The following is a 22,798-nucleotide window of genomic DNA, read 5'->3' on the forward strand; positions in this document are numbered from 1 at the left end:
TGGGATGGAGGTCACCCGGGAAAACTAAGGGGGTGACAAGTCTCGAGTAGCACCAGTAGGTTGGTAAAGCCACCTGGATCAGGGTGGCATACAGATAGTCAGGGCTCCGCGCCATCAAGGCTTACTGAAGCTCTACCAGGATAAGATGGAAGCGTTCATCTTACAGAGAGACAAATCCATCTCCCGTGGGGTTTCCAGGGGAACGTCCCTCAGGCTCCACGATCCCCAGCCCGAGCTGTGGATCCACGTCCTCCCCACAGGCACCGGGGTGCCGAAGGGCCCGCGGGGGCTGGCAGCGGCTCGGCCCTCCTGCCCGCGGGGTGGCATCCGCAGCCCCGCTCCCTTTGGCAGCCAGTGGTGGGCCAGCGAGGGCGGTGGTTTTTCCAAGCCACCTGTGGCAGGTGGCATCTGTCTGCCGTGGCGTGGCAAGAGTCACCCGAGGAAGCTGGGAGTGCTGGGGTGGAGATGGTATGTAGCCAACAAAGGAGGCAAAGCTGAAGGAAGGCAGTGCTCAAAGAGCAGTTTGTTTGGAGGTGTCTTGGTTTCGTTTATTCTTCCTTTTAGACATACACGGAAGTCGGGACTCCACGCGTTTAAACTGATTTCTAATACTATGTTTGGATTTTCATTCCCGTCACCAAAGAACCTGCGCTGCTACCCCGAAGCACACCTTGGCACGCAATTCCTGGCTACCCAGCTCGGCAGTGCTCTCCTGCAAAGGCCACCTGCTCTCAGCTCTGGCCAGCCAGACTGCGCGTCCCTCACTGGCCCAGGGCATCGGGGACAGGCAGCAACGCCTGGGCGCACGGCCCTGCTGCTGCCCGACCCGCGGGCAGGGGCAGGACCTGCAGGTGCTGGGGCGAAGCGGGAGTCTGGGGCAGGCACCACCTGGAGGCACTGGCGTCAGGCACAGGAGCGAGGGACAGGGCATTAGTGCTTGTGGGAAAAGGTACAGAAGAAAAGGGTGTGATACCGGGATCCCGGCTAGAGAAAAGAAGAGATGTAGGGGAAAGCAGTTGTTGTTGAGGGAGACCGGTTTTGAGATGTTTGATAGCTACCTCCTTCCACCATGCCAGTTTACTCGTGATTTTCATAGGAGTGTACCACAATGCCACGCTCCCCGAGTCACCCGCTGCTCACACGCTCCCTTTCGGACTGACAACAAACAGAAAGCCCCATGAGCTTGGCTTGGATGGCATCGCCGTGCCGCTTACGCCGCAGCAATCCGATGGGTGGGATGAAATTTTGAGCCTTGTGTCAGTCGTGCTTCTCACCTCTGGTACAATTTACCTCAATCACACACCTGCCCCTACCATTAAAAAGAATGCTGTAGTAAAATACTAATCAATCAAGTGCTCAATAGCAAATTAAACCTGTGAATTTTAACCATAGTCTTGAAATTACTGTGCCTTGTCTGCATATATGAGTGATAATTTTTTACAGAATTGACTATTTTGGCATCTAGCCCCTAAGATACTCGGCAATAAGCAACCACCTCATTTCACTAATTGTGATTATCCAAAACCGTATCCCTCCATTGCCACACTGACTGCAAAATCCCTTTCTTATGCTTGTCCTGACAGAGCTTCAGTGGGCTGCAGAGCCAGCAGCAGCCTCCTGCCCTTATCTGAAACCTCTCACGTTCATGGAAGGAGTAGCGTGTTGCAGGCTTGGGTCAACTGATTTAACAAGTGCAAAAAAAAATTCTCCAGTCCTTAAAAAATTTTTTATTGCTCAGAGAGACAGATAGGAGAGTTTGAAATGCCATGTAATTAAATAAAACATTTAGAAACTTGAGAGACACTCATCACATGAAAGACACATTGTAGCTGCATGTTAATTTTAAAAAAGGAAAAACATTAAGTTGGAAATACAATCACAAGAGCTATTTCTTGAACAAATATCAAGTAATAGAGGAACAAAGAGCAGTCAACCTGTTTCAAGTGTTCACTGGACAGCGAGAACGAAGAAAAGCTTCTATGAATTCCTGGAGCTTTTGACTCCTGTAATTATTTCCTAAATCATGTAGAGTGCCTATGTTAGCTATATTAACATTTTAGATAAATGACCTGGAAAAATAAACCACAACAGAGTAGTGTGTGCACTGAGGAGAAAGAGGGGACCAAGCAACTGAACTGTTCTGACAGAACATTTTTAGATTAATTTATCATTTATCTGTAACAAGAGTTGCCGTTAGCAGTAGTTCTTGCAAATTGCAAGGTCATTAAAGCTTTCACATGCCCTTCTGAGCAGCAGATAATTAAAGGCATATCTAAAGCAAACTCAAAGCATGATTTTTGCATGGAAAGGTGTACCTGGTCAGCAAAAGCATTGAGAATAGGGTACAGAGTGAGAGTCCACATGCTGAAACGTCTCCATTTCTGCTGGTACCAGTCTAACTAAATTAAAACTACACACAGCTGTGTCTACAGATGGCACAATCATTTCGCTTGCAGATATTCTCTGGTTTAGCCAGGTCTGGTTACTACTTTTTGAGTTATTCTGACTGAAGTTGGTCATAAGCCAGACCATTCTGGAGGAGGTATGTTTGAAGTGTGGTTCTGTTCCCTAGAATAACTTCGTGACTATGGACACATCATCAGAATCTGCACAGAGAAAAAGCCTATTACCATTGACAATGATGCACACTTACATTGCTGGAAAGTGACAGTAAGAAAAGACGTGTATTAGGGCAATTCATTAGGGCCTTACTTGCTCACTGGTGGATCACAGCAACTTTCTACGCCCCTTTAGTCACATCAGTCCTCTTGAATAAATACGGTCACATGAGAGAGATTGTATTTCCTCTTGTACATTGATATTTCAGTAGGACTTGCAAGATCTGGAAAGTTCAGTTGTTTAGTTAAGCTATACTTGCATCATGCAAGCCTAACTTTGCCTTGCAAGAGTCCTACTGCAGACCATTTCTCAGAGGGCTCCTTAGCTTAGTTTGAAGGTTTGGCACTTGGTACATCACTGGCAGGCAATATGACAGAAACCTCACAACTAGTGAAGTCATACAGTCATGGTACTCAGCGGCAATAAGATTTTTGGCTGTTTTAACAGATACAGAACCTAATGGACACTTTAATTACTACATTCACTGTAAAGGTAACAACCTTAGTTTTATTTACACTGGACGCTTCACTCTGTTGGAAGTTTTGTATTCACACCTTCTTTGAGGCATAGTGTGCACCAACAAACTAAGAATTGTGCACAGAAGTAGACTGAAGTAAGGAAAGCACGACATGGAAATATCCATGCTAAACTGCATGTTAGTAAATGGATGTCCTGCTGAAAATCAACTCTTCAGTTATCTACCTTGTTATAGCCTTAGTGGCAGGCACACATTCTATCAGTTAATAGCAACTATATTGGATGAGCAAGCTACAGAGGTTTTACAACACCAAAAGCAAATGCGTTAGAACAATAGTGACCCTGAGATTTATGTCCATGTTACCGTAAGTTTAATATCATTATATGATATGATATGATATGATATGATATGATATCAACACGAGAACATGTTCCTCTTTATGAAGCCAAGAAACACCTGAAATACAATGCTGCTTCAACCCAGGTAAGCATGTCTGCATTGAAAATCTGCTAGGTCCAACTAATCACGTCCTCAGTCTCTGTTTTGGAATAAGCACGCTAACCTCGACTTATATTTTTATGGTGGTTTTGCTGGTGAAAATCCCTTGTTGAATCATCTAAAGACAAGTAACAGCTATAAAACCAGAAAACAATATTCATGTTTAATCATTTACTGAAAAATGTAGTTTTAAAAAAGTAGGGAGACTTTTCAGGGATACAAATGGGAGGTAGACACCTCACTTTAAGGTGTTTTGAAGGCCATTCATAATATCCCTTAACACTTAATAAGTGGCACTTGATTAATTATTAACTTGTCTAAATTCCAAAAATATGATGACAGTAAAATGATTATGGTCTCTGTGTTATATCTAAAGATAATAAAGCCAGAAAATTAGAGAGACAGAGGTACATGAGCATATATAGGCACCTGTAAAAACACTTCTAAAAAGATAAGAACAAGTACTTCTATTTCACTTGTGTGGAAACAGCACAGAAGAATTACTGTATTTCCCTGTGCATCTTGCATCAGATGACAGAAAATCAGGAACGAACACCAAATACCTATAACCTCTCCTCTGCCTGTTTTTCTGCATCACTGTAACACTACTGTATCTCAAACACAAGGAAACTCTGTCATGTATAGTCCACACCCAAGAAAAACAATGACAAACTTCAGGAGAAGAGACAAAAGCATACAATACTGACACAATAAAGAAAAGTTAAAATTTCAAGTTGGAGTTGCTGTAAATAAGTGATCTTTAAATAGTCCTCTTGAAATATTAATTTAATTCAGAACAAGTCCTGTGCTGCGTGAAACTGGAAATATGTTTGTTAAACATTATACCTCAAAACAAATTGCCAAAAAAAAGAGAAAAAGATTTAAGGGATTTTCAGAAAACTTAAGAGTTGACAACCTCTCCTGCCAACTGGAATGCTGAAATTTTTGCCTCAAAGCGAGTAGTCCATATCTTAGCAAAAGCTACTAAACGATTTTTATCTTTTTCTAATAATAATAACAGCAAGTTTACTTCTGTCTTATTTTCATGTACGTTTCCTTTTAAAGGCCTATGGCTTAGTGTTCACAAATTAAAAAATACTTGTAAATACACAAAAATAAAGCTTAATAGCACACAATATAGAAAATTATAAATTTCAAAACCATTACATTATTATTATTGAAAAGTGCACTACAATTAATCTGTAGGTCAGAGATGCTTTGATCACGGACATCATTTCCATGATTAACTACTCAACAAAGTTTTTCATCTTCTTAATTAAATGAGAAATCTTTCATCCACCAAGGTTTTAGATGCCAAATTCTTCTGCCCAAGTGTATTGCGAATAAACCTAAATATCTAAGAACATTTTAGAAAAAATGTGTTAACAAACAAATACTTAAAACAGTATGTTTCAGTACCTAACATAAAATAATAACTTCATATTATCTTTAAATCATAAATAACATGAGTGAATTAGGTGCTTAACTCCCTTTAGCATTTTTGAAATCTTTTCTGATATCTTTCCACCCTGAAATATGTGTGATTCATTTTAACTGATATTTGCATTTTCTATTGAAAGTTATTTGTAGCCTCTTTATTCATGACAAGCATGTGAATAAAATTAATTTCTCACAAGCCTATATGACAAAAAAATCAAAGAACTATTTTATAAGCTCTCAATATAATCTTCTACCACCACAAACTGCTAACTTACTGCTTTAATTATCTAGTTAACTATATAAACTTCCATACTGACCCACTTTTTTTAAATATTACTTTGTTCTTAAATTAAAATTTACCTCTTGTTGCAAATATGTTAGAATAGCAGCTAAAACAAAACTTTGGGAAGCCAGATCCACAATGGAGAAAAACAGGATATCAAAGATAAGCAGTGTTGTCTCATTGCCGTAATACAAAACATCACTGAAAGAGTGTCCTTCATCTACAGAAAGAAAATAATTTTTGAAAAATGATTATTTCTGTGAAGTGCAAGTTTGTGGAGTTCATCAGTCCACGCTGAGAAAGCTGATAAGAAAAAGGAAAGTCAGAGCAACAGCTAGTTACGGCATTCTATGGCATCATAAGAGCTAGTTATGTCATTCTATTTAAGCAAAATAATACAAAACTTTTCACTTATAAAATGGCTTAATACCAATGGAACACAATAGGAAAAGCCCACGTGCCACACACAACGTTATTCACTCCTGAAATCTCAACCGGATCGTTTAAAAAAGGCTGCTTTGAACAAGAAGCAGATGTAATGCCCTTGTCACTGAAATTTTTAGCAAGTGTTAACTCTGGGCCCAACTCAACAAAACAATAAAAACATATGCTTAAAGCCTTACTTAGGAGGAGGTTCAGGGCTTAACATTATCTTTGTTCATTGGTTAACAGTTTCTCAGAAAATGCGTCCTTTAAGCTTAAAATACCTTTTTCATAGCCAAAGTAGTCTAGACCACTTATCCACTTCTTTATTTTATCAAAAAGCACCACTTTCAAAAGAGAAAAGAACATTTAAAATAAACAATTACAGAAAATAGATTCTTTTCCCTCTTTCTACTTTTTCAGAAAAATGTCTAATGCAAGTTTTATTAGAAACAGCATATTTTCATTACAAATTGTATAGGTCCTACTGCCATGAAATCCTGATTTGTATCTAAACTTCTGGGAACCATGGCAGTCTAAACCATCAAACAATGTATTTATATCAATGCTTACGATTATAAACTTTGAAACAATGGCAGCCAAAAGACCAAATCTTTGTTGAATACTGAACAATTTGGAGACATCACACCATGCTTATACACTTAATTCTAACTCAGACATTCCATGCCTGACAATATTTATGGCTGACTAGACCTGGGGTTTAGAATAGGGTTTTGGAATGACTGATATTGCAAGGTGTGGAATCACAGACTGAGGCTGAAGAAAGTCCTAGTTATAGTTTTAAGGAAGATACTGGCTATCTGGCAACATTTATTACTAAAGATAGAGCTTCACCATGACAAGGGAGGAGAGCCCAAGCCTTTAATGAACTAGGTGTAGCTCAGACATCTAGACTGAGCAAAAATATCAGACTACAACCATGGCTCGTTTGAAAGCATGTGCTGCATTCCTGATTATATAGCAAGGTTTGAGATTCAAATTAGGCTTCAGCTTTTGCAGTCCTGGTGTCATAGAGCAGGAAAACTCTGCACAGCTCAGTGATGTAATCTGTGGATTGCTATTATAGAAGAATAATGACATGTTTAGAATGTGTTATGGTCATCTGGTAATATCTATGGATTGGATTATGGTTCTGATAAGGTTTAGAGTTTCTGAACAGTGAGGCTGGAGAGCCAAGTACTTGAGGGACTCAAAATGAGGGCTCGCGTCATCTTGGATCACTAGTTAATTTTTAGTTTTCAGGCAGGTGATGGCCGTATTTATGGTAAGGGGTAGAATAAGGGTCTGAACTAAGGTTTTTCATAGATAATTTTTGATGGATTCTGTACAGCTCAGGGAGTGAGGAAGCAGACTGGTATCAGGCCTAAGTTCACAGCTCATATTTCATTGCAGTGTGGATACTGGTCCCCAGACTGCATCTGATAATAGGAGGAGACCAGGACTCAGGGTTTCAGAACCTTGGAAGTGGAGGCAATGGAGGGCGTAACACTGGGTGAGGATTCCAGTGATGCAGGTACTGGTCACCTGGCAGTAATTATGAATAGGTTAAGGTTTTTAGAGCATTGGTGTTTGACAGCATCAAGCTTCCAGGGATTCCGTTTTAGGAACCTAGGCCGAAGGTTGAGATATGGTCAAGAACTTTCACTAAATCTATTTTTAACACATGTACTGGTCACTTGGAAATACTTATGGCTAGGTTTAGCATGGGCTTGGGATTCAGGATGATGCATTGGAGAACCCAAGTCTGACCAATTTTGCATAGCTCCAGGGAACAGAATCAGAACTGGTGTCATCCCTGTTTCTGCTGGAAAACTCATTTTTGCTGTAGGTATTGGCAACGCTTAAAAAGCTTCAAAATAAAATATTCAAGAACCCAAATTACTTAGTGGAGCCTGCAAAGATGAGTGGTGGATTAACATCAAGTATTCCACTAAAACGTCCTCACTGTGATCAATATCCTCTTTAAAGAAATTGTCTCTGTACTTTTAGTTGTTTCATAAGAAGTTTGGTTCTATATTGAAAAAAAAAAAAGGATGGAGCTATTTAAATATTGTGGGTCGTCTTTGCATTTACAAAGATCTATATAGCAAGTCAAAGGAGCACTTCGTAAACACATGCACGTCTCTACACAGTATCCTTTCAGTTGCCTAAAAGAAAAAAACATTGCAGTTGAGTGACAAATTATAAATAGGATTTCTGTAATCTGAAGAACATCCTTTAAATACCTCCCTCACAATCGGTCATTTAATGACCTCTCCTGCTGTAAAGTCCAGTTTAGATTGTAAATCCTGGGAAAGAAATCTACACAGAAACCTACATACTTAGAATAGTACAAGTACCAAGTCACAAATCTTTTTACCATTGTAAAAAATACTTTTCTCTATTGGTTCCATGAACTCCATGCCAAGAATCCGTTCAAGCAGCAACTTATCTTTAACAATATAATCCATTTCTTTATGAACCTATAAGAAAAGGAAAAACAATACTTCCTGTTTTATGATTTCAAAGAAGTACTTGTTACAAAGTGAAGTACAGCTACTTAGACCTTTATGAACGAAAAAAAGCACTGGTCTATTCCAAGACAAAAATAAGTACATAACAAAAAAGGATTTGTCATTTTTAAGACCAGGCTGCACTGTTGGACAGTACTCCAATTTTTTTTTTAATGAAGCACTATTCCAGTTGCCATAAAGTCTTTAACAACAAGTCTTTAAGCACATATGCTTAAAGAGAAATTACAGTCTTTCAGATTTACAATTTTAGTTTTTACTTACTATAATTATATTTTCCTTAATATAGTAATGTCAATATACATACGTGATCAATGAAAGAACTGAGAAATTTGTTCATGGCGTTGTATGCCCTTGTGCTTTGTTCAAAAGTATTTGCAGATGAGTCCAAAAGCCTAGCAGGACCACGTTTCTGAAAGATAACATGACCATGACTTCAGCAGAAAAATTACATATTTTAAATAACATTTACAGAACACAAATATCTCACTTACTCTTGTTAGAGTTTCATGAATCCTGTCATAGTGCCGTCGCATTGTTCTTGAAATGGAAATCTGAAATGTCTGGCCATCAGTGTTCGGTAACAAACCTCTCTGACTACACAGATTTTCCTATACAATTAAAGCAATTGTAAATTAACATTATTAATGCCATTCATAGACCCAAAAAAGTCAAAAGCTTTTCATTTACTCTCTTTCATGTACACATAGTACTTAATATCTGTAAATAGTTGAATCCACTGCACTCTTGGTTCTATTATAGCAAGATTTTCTTAGGACATGAAATCCTGACCCCTGCTGTCACAAAGACATACTCCTCTTTTCACCTGTGTTCAGTTCATTACCTTCTAATACATCTTTTGACATTCATTCTGAAGCCCTTTCTTTTATGTTTATCATTTATTCTATACGTGTCCTGCTTTTTCCGTGCTTTAGATTCCTGACTTTTTCCATATGTTTTTCAGGTCACATTTAATAAACCTTAAAAACCCCAAGAAAATGGAAAATTCGACATCTCCATAGGGAAAAAAAACCTGCTTTTTCCAAAATTATATTAAAATAAGCCATTAGAAAAAATTATAGGAACACACAAGTCAAAAATATTACTAAAAAGAATCCTCTACATTTCAACGTTTGAGATTTGATTTTCACATGGTTATGTTTTTTTCTGTCCACTTATCATTGAAATAGCGATATCCTTTCTCTAAGGTACTGTCTTCCTGCTTGTCCCTACAAAGGTGCAAGATGTCATGAAATTTAGTGCAAAGTGCTCCAATCTTGTATTAGAGATTTTACATTTGCCTGATCTTACAGCCAAGATACAACATACGACAAACTAGAAAAAATACTTACTCAAATTCATTTCTGTAAATAATAGGTTACATCACCAGAGAAGAAGAGATGGAATAAAAGAATTTATTGGAAGACCAGATGTCTCTTTATTAGGAGTTTTTCAGATTTGTCTCTTTATGAAAGCTTCTTGGTATGCATCTTTTTGAATGTGGCCATGAGCTTACCAACAGCTGGTATCTTTTCAGTATCATAACTTGGTGCAATGATGTAATGCACAAGTGCAGATCCATAATGCAAAGGTGTGGGGTTTTTTTAATAAAAGAAATATTTAGAGCAGGTGTAAACTTTACTGCTTTTACTTACTGCTTCTCTCTTTAGGTTCATATTCATTTCTTCCATATTGGTGTCTGCATGTCCATGCACAGAGCGACCATGGATATAATAACCAAAGCAGCTGTGCGACAAGAGAAACACTGAAATCTAAAAGAGATGGGGGAAGAGAAGAATGCTTTAATTAAACATTATAATTTTATTTTTGAACTTTTGAATTCACAGTGGAGATCAGCAAGACCAGCCCTACAAATACAAAGTAGGCAGGTACCAAAATAGATATTGCAGAAAAATATTTAATAACTCAATTACTGATTAGTTTTATTTATGTTTAACTAAATACACACACCAGCTTCAAGTTTAGTTTATCAACAGCAAGGATCACTACTTAATTCCACAGAGCCAAAAAATTAAAGGAAAGTTATTAGCTTTCATTTTGATTCAAAAGTTATTTCTGTGATATATAACATGTATGCATGATTCCAGTTGAGCTCCTAGGAGACTGTATTTAATAGAATTTCATTCAGTATGATACAATGCTTATATATCACATAAGAATCAAAATTAACTCTCTCTACAACCCAGGCACTACATGGGTTTTTCACAGAAGAGGAATAACCAAGGCTGGAAAGGCTGATAAAAGGGGTTAATCTCTATATTTTTAAAAAGTTCTGGCCAAATGAGCTAATCCAACCTGTTCTGACTGCACTCTTCTTTGGTTAAAAAGGAATTCCTGCAGTACAAAGCTTCAAGACCCATATTTAAACTAGAGAAAGGGAAGTAGTTCAGATGTAAGTGAAAAAGCATAAAAAAGGTGATGATTGTCCAGGAGGGACAACCATGAAGTTCAGCGGTTGAGGGACAACCACAAGACAGGAGCAGAAACTGAACATAAACATATTGAATAAAACCAAGACACCTGTGTCTCTAAGACAAAGGTACTAAAATGCAAACCAGTAGAAAGAATGGCAGCAAATGGTTCCACACCTAATTTCTGTCACAATTTTTTACTTTTTAATTCTGTATGAGCATGTGTAACCAATTTAACTTTAAAAAAACAACGTAAAAATCACACATCTAGAAGAACATATTGATACCTATGATTCCAGAATCTTTTTCCAATTAAAGTTTAACTGAAATCTTCTTGTAGATTGCACCAATAAAATGAGCTGAAAGAAACATTGACTTTGGCTGTTAGCTAGTAATCTCTGATTAAATTAAATGAATAAATGTAATTCAATATTCTTAAAACTATCGTATATATTATTCTATTAAAAATGCCACTGTACAAATGAGACAAAGAAATACTTACATTGCTCATGCAACACAAATCAACAAATTGGCTTATCTTATCTTCAACAAATCTTTCATAAAACACAGAAAAAAATATAATCTGAAATAAATCAACCAAATTTTCTTTATTAGTTCATCAGATTTAACTTTATTAACCAATTTACTTCACAGTCTAACACCCACAAATTACAGACTTCTGTGGTGGCCACCATTGCATTGGACTCTATGAAATGGGACTGACATCCTTCCTCTAAGAAGCAAATTGTAGCAATGACCTGCTTTTCATTTTCAACTTGGAGATGCTTCAAAGTTGTGTAAAACAAAACAAAGTAGTTGCACAAATTCACATCTTTGAGAGGATTAAAATTCTGACTACAGAGTAAGATGTCTCATAGCTCAGAAGTTTCATTTTGAGTTCTAAAGGTGTACCATCAAGCAAAACAGTTAAGAATATACCCAATGCTACGATACATAGTATGGATGGCCTAGTGATATATTCTAGCTTCCAAGAACCAGCCTGAAAATGATAATTCAGTATGTCATGTGTTTCACACACCTGTAAGAAGGCAATGGCTAGCCAGAGTGCAGCAGACACACCAAATCTTAAAATGCGGCTCCAAGGAGCTATGTAACTCTCACTGCTTCTTGTAAGACTGGAAGAAGAATCCATTAAAGCCAGGTTTGAAAATCCCACCACCTGAAGAGGTAAGAAGGTCAATATAACAACATGAGGCAATGAATAATATCAATTATGACCCTGTTTTTTCCATCATAACAGGAAGTAAGAAGAAAAAATTAGGAGAAATGGACCTGGGAATAGTAGCATGTTCACTATGATAGAGCCCAAGTGTGTGATTCAGTGTTATTACTGAGAAACATAATTAAAACCATAAACTGTACATATGTGTTGATACATAAATTCAAACACCTAAATCTCACAAGTCAACATTGATTTTTACTGAAAAACTCCAAAAGATTGTGCTGTTAGACTGCATAGGGATATTATTTCTGCCAAATTCCAGCTTTTTGGTCCTATATATTCCAGTGTTAAAACAAATTTTTTATCTGTTTTGCAACTGCAAGAAACTGTTTTTTTTTTTGTTTTTATTGAACAGAAATGTATTTCCCTCCACTGTCTTCAAGGCTGAATCTATTTTAAACAAACAACCTCGAAAAACTTCCCAAATAAAAAAGATGAGAGAAACACTATGTCTTGAAACACTTAAGACGTGAAAATTTTGTGAACATCATTCAGAACTGAAGCTGCACCAGAAACATATTTGGGGTGGGTTGATGCCCACCACAGCGGGATGGGGAACAAGAAAAACAAAAGGAAAACGACTTGTGGGTTAAGATAAAGAGAGTTTAATAAGCAAAGAAAAGGGAAAAAGAAGGTGAAAAAACCCTATGAGAAGTGATGCAGAGGCAATCACTGCCTCCCTCCCACAAGCAGACCAATGCCCAGTGTCCTGGTTTCAGCTGGGATAGAGTTAATTTTCTTCTTAGTAGCTGGTAGAGTGCTGTGTTTTGGATTTAGGATGAGAATAATGTTGATAACACACTGATGTTTTGGTTGTTGCTGAGCAGAGTTTACACTAGTCAAGGACTTTTCAGGTTCCCATGCTCTGCGAGGTGCACAAGAAGCTGGGAGGGGGCACAGTCAAGACAGCTGACCCAGACTGGCCAAAGGGCTATTCCATACCATATGACATAACGCTCAGTATATGAGCTGGGGGAAGAAGAACGAAAGGGGGGACATTCAGAGTGATGGCGTTTGTCTTCCCAAGTAACCGTTACGCGTGATGGAGCCCTGCTTTCCTGGGGATGGCTGAACACCTGCCTGCCGATGGGAAGTAGTGAATGAATTCCTAGTTTTGCTCGTGCGCACAGCTTTTGCTTTACCTATTAAACTGTCTTTATCTCAACCCATGAGTTTTCTCACTTTTACCCAGCCGATTCTCTCCCCCATCCCACTGGTGGGCAGTGAGCGAGCGGCTGTGTAGGGCTTAGTTGCTGGCTGGGGTTAAACCACGACACCCAGCCAGTCCCCAGAAAATCCCTCCCCTCCATTTTTATTGCTGAGCATGATGGTATATGGTATGGAATATCCCTTTGGTCAGCTGGGGTCAGCTGGCCTGGTTGTGTTCTCCTCCCAGCTTCTTGCTCAGCCCCAGCCTACTCGCTGGGGGCCTTGATGCTGTGCAAGCACTGTTCAGCAATGGCCAAAACATTGGTGTGTTATCATCAGCCCTGTTTTAGCCACAAATCCAAAACACAGCACCCTATGGGCTGAAGAAAATTAACTCCATCCCAGCCAGACCCAGTACAATATTGAAAAGCTCACGTTTGCTGCCAGAGCGCTATCTGCACTAGCCATGTAGTGAACACTGCCACGGCGACCAGTGCCAACCAAGCGGCTGCTTTGGTGCCATACATGAGGCCTGAGGGGAGCGAGACGCTTTCCAACTTCCTCCAACTATTACTTTTCCTGGCTTGTTTTCTACTACTGTACAGCCTCTCATCATGATTAATGAGAACTGAACAGTCACTTTATCAACATTGGTAACCCAAGAAGACAGGTTCTGAGCAATACAGAAGTTCCCCCTTGTAGTGAGCAGCTGATTGCCATATCTACCCCATGCGTTATACTTCTGGGGAAACGACATTCCAAACTCCAGCATGAGAATGAAAGTTATACAGATTATCTGAGGTTTTCACAAATACCAATTTCGGCCTATTTAGGTATCTTTCATGAGTTCCTCCACCATCAGCGGCAAGAAAGGGATTCTACAGAGGAAAATTCATAGCAGGAATTATAGAGCAAGATGTTAATCACTCTCTACTAAGAGTAGCCTCTCTCTTCTAGTAATACCTGGAGCCTATGAAGAGGAACCCAAGGAAACTAGTTAGTTTGGGGAATACATGCTCTCTTTTCTCCCACTCCTTCCTCATAACATGGCGCAGAAGTTGTTCCTGGCCAGTATTTACCAACAGCAAAAAAATGGATGAAGTGAATGAGGAAAGTTAGGGGGGTTTTACTGTATATAATTTAAAAGAAAAATATGAAATTTAAAAACAGAAATATAAAAATGAATAAAAGTATTGAAAATATGTAAAAGAACCTCATGTAAACAACTGTATGCCACACGCTTTAAGAATACTTCCCAAAATAAAAGTACTTCCCAAACTACAGAAGAAACAAACCAAAATGTTTCTGAAAAGCTAAAGCACAATTTCTCACATATCCTTAAGCTGTAACTGAAGGCATACTGCCTTGTCTTATGCCATCAGGAACAGAACCGGCACATTCCATTTCCTGCTTTCTAAAAGGTCACTGTAGCAAATTAGGAGGAAGGAAGCTCAGTTCAGACAAATATGAAATCAGAAATAAAGCTGTAGGCTATGGCAGGAGGGAGCCAGTAGGTAAATAAAGAATTGAGTGTGTACACAGATTTATCAGTCTCTTAAGCCATTTAGGGTAACTCATTACCTTAAAAAAACCAAGCAAAACTAACAAAGGTCTCTAAGGTAATTAAAGTTTGCTTTTTTTTTTTTTTTTTTTTTTTAAGTCTTCCTTAATGAAATATTGCAATGACCTATACATACATACATATAAATTAAAAAACGCATTAAAATAATTATTTTACTAAGTTACATGTTTTCAAGTGAACTCAAAGGTCATCCACTATTACCACAGAGAATGCAAGAATTAAAAACCAGACCCTTATGTTACACTCTGGATGTGAATCATAAAAAAATTAATAACAATAACAAAAATAATTGTAGTAATAATACCTCCAGAAAAAAAAGAACTGCAAGCACTTGAAAGAGGGGATTTATCTTCCTCACTGTCTGAATTTCATTCCATTCATTTGCTATAAAATATGTCCTCCATATGCTCACAGGTGCAGCAGCACTTTTAATAACACCTTCACCTAAAAAGAATACATACAATAAAGCTCTGAAATTTATACTTCAGAGTAATATCTGAATTTAACCAAAGCTCTTTATACAAACAAGCATAGTTTGTGTTACCTTCAACTGCTTTAAGAACTTTGCCCTTAGGTCTTTCCCAGTCAATAAAGAAAATATCTATAGTAAGTTGTGAAACCAGCAATTGTAAGAATTGCAAAGCCTAAGAAAGAAAAAGGAGAAATATAACAAGTAAGGACAGCAACAGCATATAGACAAAAACGAAGAAACAGTCATTGCACATGCCATTCATTAAACATAAAGTAATATACTTGACTATACTTGACAGTGCAACTTTGTTACCAACTTTCGATACATTTTTTTTTTTAAATTTAAAAGCTTGGAGTAATGGTAAGTCATGTGACGATGTCCAAAATAATGAAGAAAATACAGCAAAGTAACAAATTCCAAAAAAATTGACTAAGTATTTTCCCATAACATATTAACCTGTATTATGAATACCAATTCAATATAATACCCATAATTAATAAAATACTTGCATTTCCCATGAAGACAGAATACCGATCTCTGAATTCTACAAGTATGCTTGAACATAATTATTATTTTAATCTGTCTTCTTTTTAATCAGGAACTGACAGCACTTAGATTCTGCTTTAAAAGAAAGCACTTGCTTTCTTGATATGGTGTTATTTTATTTGGGTTTCTTTACACCTTTATTCTTGAAAGACTAATTTTCCATAGATTATCTTCCTTAGACATTTGTTTCCATATAAAGACTACAAAAAATAAATGTCTATGGAAAAATGACTTAATTCTTCGAATAAAATAATTGTGTACATGTATACACTAATAAAATGAACTGTACAAGATGTTTAAAATCAAGCCTACTGAAAATATACAGAAGCATATCTTGAAATGTCTTTAATGCCTGAGGAAAAAAACATTTACCTTTAAACTAAACGCACATGCTATGTATGTAATAAAATCTTCTTCTTGAGATGGAAGTGGTAAAAGGACAGAGACAAACTGCTGAGCCTGTAATTGAGAAGTTACATTGAAACAGCGTGGGCAGCATATGTAACAACATACTAAGTGCTTAAGAGTGAATAAGGCTTTGCAGAAAAGGTCAATATTTAATGCTCAATCATTTTGAATTTGTAAAATATTTTAAGAGACTATTAAGCAGACTGCAAGTACAATGAATCCTAAGGAAAAGAAACAGGTGAACACAAAAATTTAAGCACACAGACCAGAGTATGATATAGAACTTGCCTCAATAGTCTGACCAGAAAGGCAAAAAAAAAAAAGAAATAAAAAAGAAAGAATGAAAATGAATTTTTGTGTAAAAATATATGCAATATTAATAGGTTTTCATAACACCCAAATCTGGAAAAAAACTTACTTTGAAGAACACAAGCCAATAAATCCCTGTGCCCACTGTGATGACAAAGAAAACGTTGGCAAGGTCTCCAGCATAAAACAGTAAAAACTTCAAAACAGTCTGCAATTATAAAAACACACTGTAGAGATCTGTAAAACTAATTAAGTAATGCATATGTACACTCATACAAAATGTTATGCAGCTCACACTACAGGAAACTCTAGTACCAAAAAGTAGCCTATACTATGGTCGTATATTCATGGTATATTCAATACCTGAAACTTCTACATGCTGGTCTTTGTTCAAAGAAGAATTGATCTGAAAACTAAGACCACTCAATTGCTCAGAATAGCTCTGTAAATACCTTTATTTTTAGCAAAAATATTTCCTAAATGACAACATCAGAATCCAAAAAAAGGCAAAACCCCTACTTCCTCAAGTGAGCCTAACTCCAGGTCACAGTTCTATGCAGCTAGGCTAGAAATTATTTCAGCTACCTTAAGAAACATAATAGTTGTATCACAGGGAAAGACGGCAAAGGTCTCCTTAAAGAGAGAAAGACGTGTCCCTTTTTAGGTTACCAGCTGTTCATACCTGCAAGTCAATTATAGAGCTTCCTGTACGCCTCTTCCAGCCTGCAGTCTTGAGAAGGGACCACAACACTGCAAGCCCACCCAACACACCCAACGTGATCTGAAGAGAATGAAAAATTATTTGCAGATATTTTTAAAAACCACAAAATAGAAGTAAATCATTATATTGACAAATTAAGGGCAATACAACTTACATCAGTCTGAATCTGAGCTTCTGACTGATTCATCTCATAATTGACTGAGAAGGAAACCTGAATATTAAGATACAGAAAGTAAATTTGCATAGAAATTCTGAAATGCTACAACCATTATAGACAGTGGTAGTTTTCACACTTCTGGTTGGTGGGAATTCCCATCTAAGGCTATTATACAACATATACCTTCTTTTACTGCATACATTTGACCTGGTGTGCCACAGTGCTAGGCTTAGTGCTAGCATGTGCTCTGCTACACTTACTTACTGCAGATTTTACCAATAGTAATGCTGGGGATGGATGCCTGCTATCTGCACGTTACTGCCTGTACCTAATTATAATCCCTTCAAATGTGCATAATTTTTTTTCCTTCTGAAAGGAGACATCAAAGGTTTGATACTTGCCATTTTGATTAAAAAGTGTTGATTAAAAGTAACTAATGTAATTACACCAATAGCAAAATCATAAAGTGAGCTCTCACATAGCTCAGACATCAATTTCTTTTTTCAGCTTGAATGAAATAAAAATTGTCATGAAGCATCAAAATTGCTCCCTCAAGCTTAAATATCTATCTAACCTAAGACCTATTTGACTTTGGTCTAAAAGATTTGTACAAGGAAGAGAAAACATTTGTCTTGGTTTTATAGCATTCTGGCCTGAATCTTTGTCACTGCAAGACTAAAGTTAACGCAAGTATGATAATGAATAGTATTTTAATTCAGTTTAAAAAAAAAGGACAAAACTGCCCCAAACCAATCCCTCCCCCTCCTCTGCCCTTGGCTTCCCAAAACATTTGTTCCTGTCAGAGCTCATTCTATCACCTCACTTGGATTTAAGTCTAAATATGCTCAGTTACTAGAAGCTCAGTGTTTATAGAACTTGGAATGAAATTCATTGCATCTTTTTAGTTGCATAAAATTTGTCAAATGCAACAAGACATCCAAAATTGACAAAACCTAAGTAGAACAAGTATAGATGTGAATAAGTGAAATAGAAATCATAGAATCATAGAATGCTTTGGGATGGAAGGGACCTCTAAAGGTCATCTAGTCCAACCCCCCTGCAATAGGCAGGGACATCTTCAACTAGATCAGGTTGCTCAGAGCCCCGTCCAGCCTGGCCTTGAATGTTTCCAAGGATGGGGCATCTACCACCTCTCTGGGCAACCTGTTCCGGTGTTTCACCACCCTCATCATGAAAAATTTTTTCCTTATATCTAGTCTAAATCTACCCTCCTTTAATTTAAACCCATTACCCCTTTTCCTGTCGCAGCAGACCTTGCTAAAAAGCCTGTCCCCATCTTTCTTGTAGGCCCCCTTTAAGTATTGAAAGGCTGCAATAAGGTCTCCCCGCAGCCTTCTCTTCTCCAGGCTGAACAACCCCAGCTCTTTCTGCCTTTCCTCATAGCAGAGGTGTTCCAGCCCTCTGATCATCTGGACCCTCTCCAACAGGTCCATGTCCTTCCTGAGCTGAGGACCCCAGAGCTGGATGCAGTGCTCCAGGTGGGGTCTCACCAGAGCAGAGTAGAGGGGCAGAATCACCTCCCTCGACCTGCTGGCCACGCTTCTTTTGATGCAGCCCAGGATACGTATAGTATACAGTATAACATAAACTAGAGAAACTGAAAACAATTGCTCCCACCACTGCCATTTGAATGAATTATTTTCTAAAAACAGTGCTGTTTCTGTGGTTAAATAAAGACATCATTTAGGCAGGGAAGAAGTGTCTGACTAATTTTTCTATCTTTCTAATTCCCTGTCTCTTCTTTCCTTTCATGCAGCTAATATGGAATGCAAGGAATGGCTCTAGCACCCGAAATTTCTAGCTAGACGTCTATCCGTACTGGAAGCCTGAACTGTTGAAGGCTGACAAGCAGAAACTGTTAATACTATAATTTTTTTAATAGCAGAATGATTATTCCACTATATTAAGCTCAACATTTCCACTTTTTAAAGCAGTGTGATCTAACAAGCAAACAAGGCACAGGAATAGGACATCTGAGCTGCTGCCCGTCGTGGCAGGCAAAAGGGCAAGCAGGAAACGCCCCTTCTGCATCTGCTGCAGCAGAACGTGGTGTCTTTCACTTGAGGAAGATCCCCCACACTGGTCTCCAGCCCCTTTGGCTACAGATTTTTGGATTATTTTACTTTAATTCTTAGAGACGTGCTGTAAAATAATACACAGCAGACAAAACACTAAAGGGTGTTTTAGATATATTACCAATATTTTAACTTAAACTACAGGTGACCTGAAATGTCTGTGTCATAACAACCTCCTCTTAATTTCCTGCATAAGTTGCTGCTTTCAGTGCATTGCGTAGAGTACTTTTCCTGTTATTTTCTGTGCATATAATTTTATTTGAACTGTAGCCTAATTTAGGATTATACAACCAATTGTAAAATTCTAAGTATTTTAAGTTAAAAAAGACTCAAGATAAATTAGAAAGAAAATACTTGTAACTGCTTTGTTTTAAAAGCTTTACGTTTTAGCGAAAACATGCAACTTCAAAACTGAGCAGAACTAGAAACTGCTTATTAGATTTTTACAACCCCCTCAAAATGTTCACTCAGCTGGAATCCCAACAGAACTAAAAGTATGATTAACAAATCAGTTCAATTAAGACAGCACAAAGATCTCACCATCACACTCTGGGTTTCAGGGTTTTGGATAAGCACATCTGTGTAAGCAATAGTAAGTAGAGGAGGGTAGATAGTTCCTCTCTGAGTATGGGATACCAGACGAATACTGCAGAAATACAAACAGAGTATTATTTTTAATACAGAAAATGGATGAGTTGCTTGGAAAGTATTGATTGAAACTTGTACTAATAAGAAAATACTAAATGAACAGAACAACCTGATCAATAAAATGTGAGTTTCAAACCCAATGACACGGCAATTCACATTTTAAAAGTGACCAATGTGCAAAGGCATGTACACAAATATATAAAAAGAAAAAGCTGGGAAGGATTGCTTATTTGTAAGAAAATGCCTGAATCAATCTTTACCTACTGCTCACATTATGATAGCTGCAATTGAAGTCAATTCCAAAAGGTAACTTTTCTCAAAACATTACAGAATGACCTTTTCTATATTTATTTTGAATTTCTGGCATTATCCTGATTTCCAAGGGGGGTGGGGGGGAGTTCTTCTAACATACATAAGGTAATCCTTATTGTTTGAAATAATCTAATATGTAATTCTCAGCAAATGGAGTTAGTACATTAACTTAATCTTCAAGAAGACTTGTATGGATCAGTACTCAGTGCTACTCAGCGATCTTTTTAACTAGTAAGTTGTGAAGAAGAGCTGAAGGAAAAGGGAGATGTCAAATTTTAGACAGTCATTTCAGAGGAAGAATTTACATAAAGAAGGAGAAAAAAAAGGCATTTCCAAAACATATTCCAGTTGAGATGAACTATCAGTAACGACCCTAACAGGTAGTCTCACAATTTCAGTCAAATTACTACAAGCCTATTCTGGATTGTAAAACAGAATAGGCAACAGTCTGTAAAGATACTGCAAAAAAGAATATGGAGTATGAAATAGCATCCTTGTATAGTCAGTAACATACACATTGAAAAAGAATTAACAGAGGAGTTTTTAGGTCTTTCCAGATGACACCTTTTTCTAAGAGGTGGCTGAATGCCTGCTAACTTGCATTATGCATACATAGTCTGATCCATCTTACCTGGAAAGTAATCACAGTAATTTTAACCCCCACAAGTCAATGTTATGTTTTCTTGCTCACTGATCAGAACAACCTATGGAAACTCTTGCTATTTCCAAGTCTGCTATGGAAAAAGCAGCACAGGACATAACAGCATAATAAAACAACTTTCTTTTAAGACAACAAAATGCAGACTGCACAAAACTGGCTTTATTTTCTATGGACTGATATATTATATGCAATTAATCACCTTATTGTTATTTTGCTAGCAATTCGAATTACTCTTGGTAGTTTTCCCAAGTCATTCTCTTTTCCACTTAGCGTATCCACCAAAAAGAATCGGCGAGTCAAAAGCCAGTTGTTCATATTACTGCCTTTGAAAAAACATGAGAATCACATAATATTTAAAAAACTAATTCAATACACAAAAAGAATGAAATCTAGTAGAAAGGATACATGTAACTATGTGATACATATAACTGTATTCAGAATGTAAAATTGTTTATTTTCAACTTAAACAAATACATAATTAAATTAGAGTACTGTACTTGTGCATATTATTGATTGGGCCGGTGTATGCAACCAAAGCTTGCATTTAACACTATCAGAACTTGCCCACAAAATATTAAATTCTTAAAACAGAAACAAGTTACGGTGGGTTGTGGCATCTTTAAAAACAACTCAGTAACAGTATTTAATACAAATTCTTTCGATTTGAAGTTATTCAGGTTATTTAAATTCACAGAAATGTTACTACGACAGTCTTACCTTGATTAACAAACATTTCACTGTATTGAAGATTCAAGTTTAAAACTGGCACAGCCCAAAGATATTGTTGTCCATTGTCACCATTATACTCAAGGAACAGGTCATAAAAGATTGGATTAGCAAAATCCAATAAAAGCTTGGAAACTGAAATTTTGCACTACAAGAAAAACATGTTAAAATAAAGAGATCACTTTAGCCATTCAATGATTTTATCAAGTTGTGGATTCTTCCCCTACAAAATTATTGTGGAATCTATCCCATTTCTTCGCAAAAGACAAGGCATTCCAGCTATTTGCAAGCAATTACAAAGTACTAATGATTTTATACAAACCTCTTGGAAATTACTGCAATTGACTAGAATGACTAATGTGGAGAATGAAGCTCTGGTAACATTTTTCAACAGATTAGGAAAAAAAAATCTCAGCAAATTTCACAGACATATAATTTAAGAAAGCATAAACACTAAAGTCAAGAAACATAAACGCTGAAGTTGTGGAGTACTGCGTCTGGTTCTGGGCTCGCCATACAAGAGAGCTACTTGATATGGTCCAGCGCAGGCCACTGAGATGATGAAGGTACTAGAGCATCTCTCCTATGAGGAAAGTCTGAGAGAGCTAGGACTGTTCAGCCTGGCAATGAGAAGGCTCAGGGGCGATCTTATAAATGTGTAGAAATATCTGAAGGGAAAGTGTACAAGACAGAGCCAGGCTCTTTTCAGTGGTGCCCAGTGACAGGACCAGAGGCAATGAGCACAAACCGAAATAGGAGGTTCCCTCTGAGCATCAGGAAACACTTTTTCACTGTGAGGGTGACCAAGCACTGGCACAGGTTGCCCAGAGAGGTTGTGGAGTCTCATTTCTTGGAGATATTCAAAAGCTGTCTGGACACGGTCCTGGGCAACCTGCTCTAGGTGGCCCTGCTTGAGTAGGGGATTGGACAAGATGACCTCCAGAGGAACCTGCCTACCTCAATCACTCTGTGATTGTGTGAAGAAATTAAATGTGAAAGTAGGTAGTTTTTTGCATATGTGAACAACCATGAGGTCTTTAAATACTCATATAACATGTCCACCA

At 37.6% G+C, this 22,798-nt stretch overlaps 1 protein-coding gene across 1 annotated transcript in view; it reads right to left on the reverse strand.

Moving 5' to 3' along the window:
* Window positions 1-4,871: 4,871 nt before the first annotated feature.
* TMEM67 (transmembrane protein 67) overlaps window positions 4,872-22,798 on the reverse strand; it is a gene marked incomplete at both ends in the record, with an annotated part of 34,157 nt that continues 16,230 nt past the window's right edge. Inside the window, 17 exons of the mRNA XM_082304039.1 lie at window positions 4,872-4,952; window positions 5,396-5,538; window positions 8,122-8,224; window positions 8,580-8,684; window positions 8,767-8,883; window positions 9,928-10,044; window positions 11,207-11,287; window positions 11,744-11,884; window positions 14,983-15,122; window positions 15,223-15,322; window positions 16,069-16,155; window positions 16,523-16,621; window positions 17,096-17,194; window positions 17,289-17,345; window positions 19,928-20,033; window positions 21,208-21,331; window positions 21,726-21,882. Of these exons, the coding sequence (XP_082160165.1) occupies window positions 4,872-4,952; window positions 5,396-5,538; window positions 8,122-8,224; window positions 8,580-8,684; window positions 8,767-8,883; window positions 9,928-10,044; window positions 11,207-11,287; window positions 11,744-11,884; window positions 14,983-15,122; window positions 15,223-15,322; window positions 16,069-16,155; window positions 16,523-16,621; window positions 17,096-17,194; window positions 17,289-17,345; window positions 19,928-20,033; window positions 21,208-21,331; window positions 21,726-21,882 (1,857 nt within the window). The remainder of the gene's footprint in view (window positions 4,953-5,395; window positions 5,539-8,121; window positions 8,225-8,579; window positions 8,685-8,766; window positions 8,884-9,927; window positions 10,045-11,206; window positions 11,288-11,743; window positions 11,885-14,982; window positions 15,123-15,222; window positions 15,323-16,068; window positions 16,156-16,522; window positions 16,622-17,095; window positions 17,195-17,288; window positions 17,346-19,927; window positions 20,034-21,207; window positions 21,332-21,725; window positions 21,883-22,798) is intronic.

Source organism: Platalea leucorodia (genome assembly GCF_965183815.1).
Source record: "Platalea leucorodia genome assembly, chromosome: 1".
Classification (NCBI taxonomy): Eukaryota; Metazoa; Chordata; class Aves; order Pelecaniformes; family Threskiornithidae; genus Platalea; species Platalea leucorodia.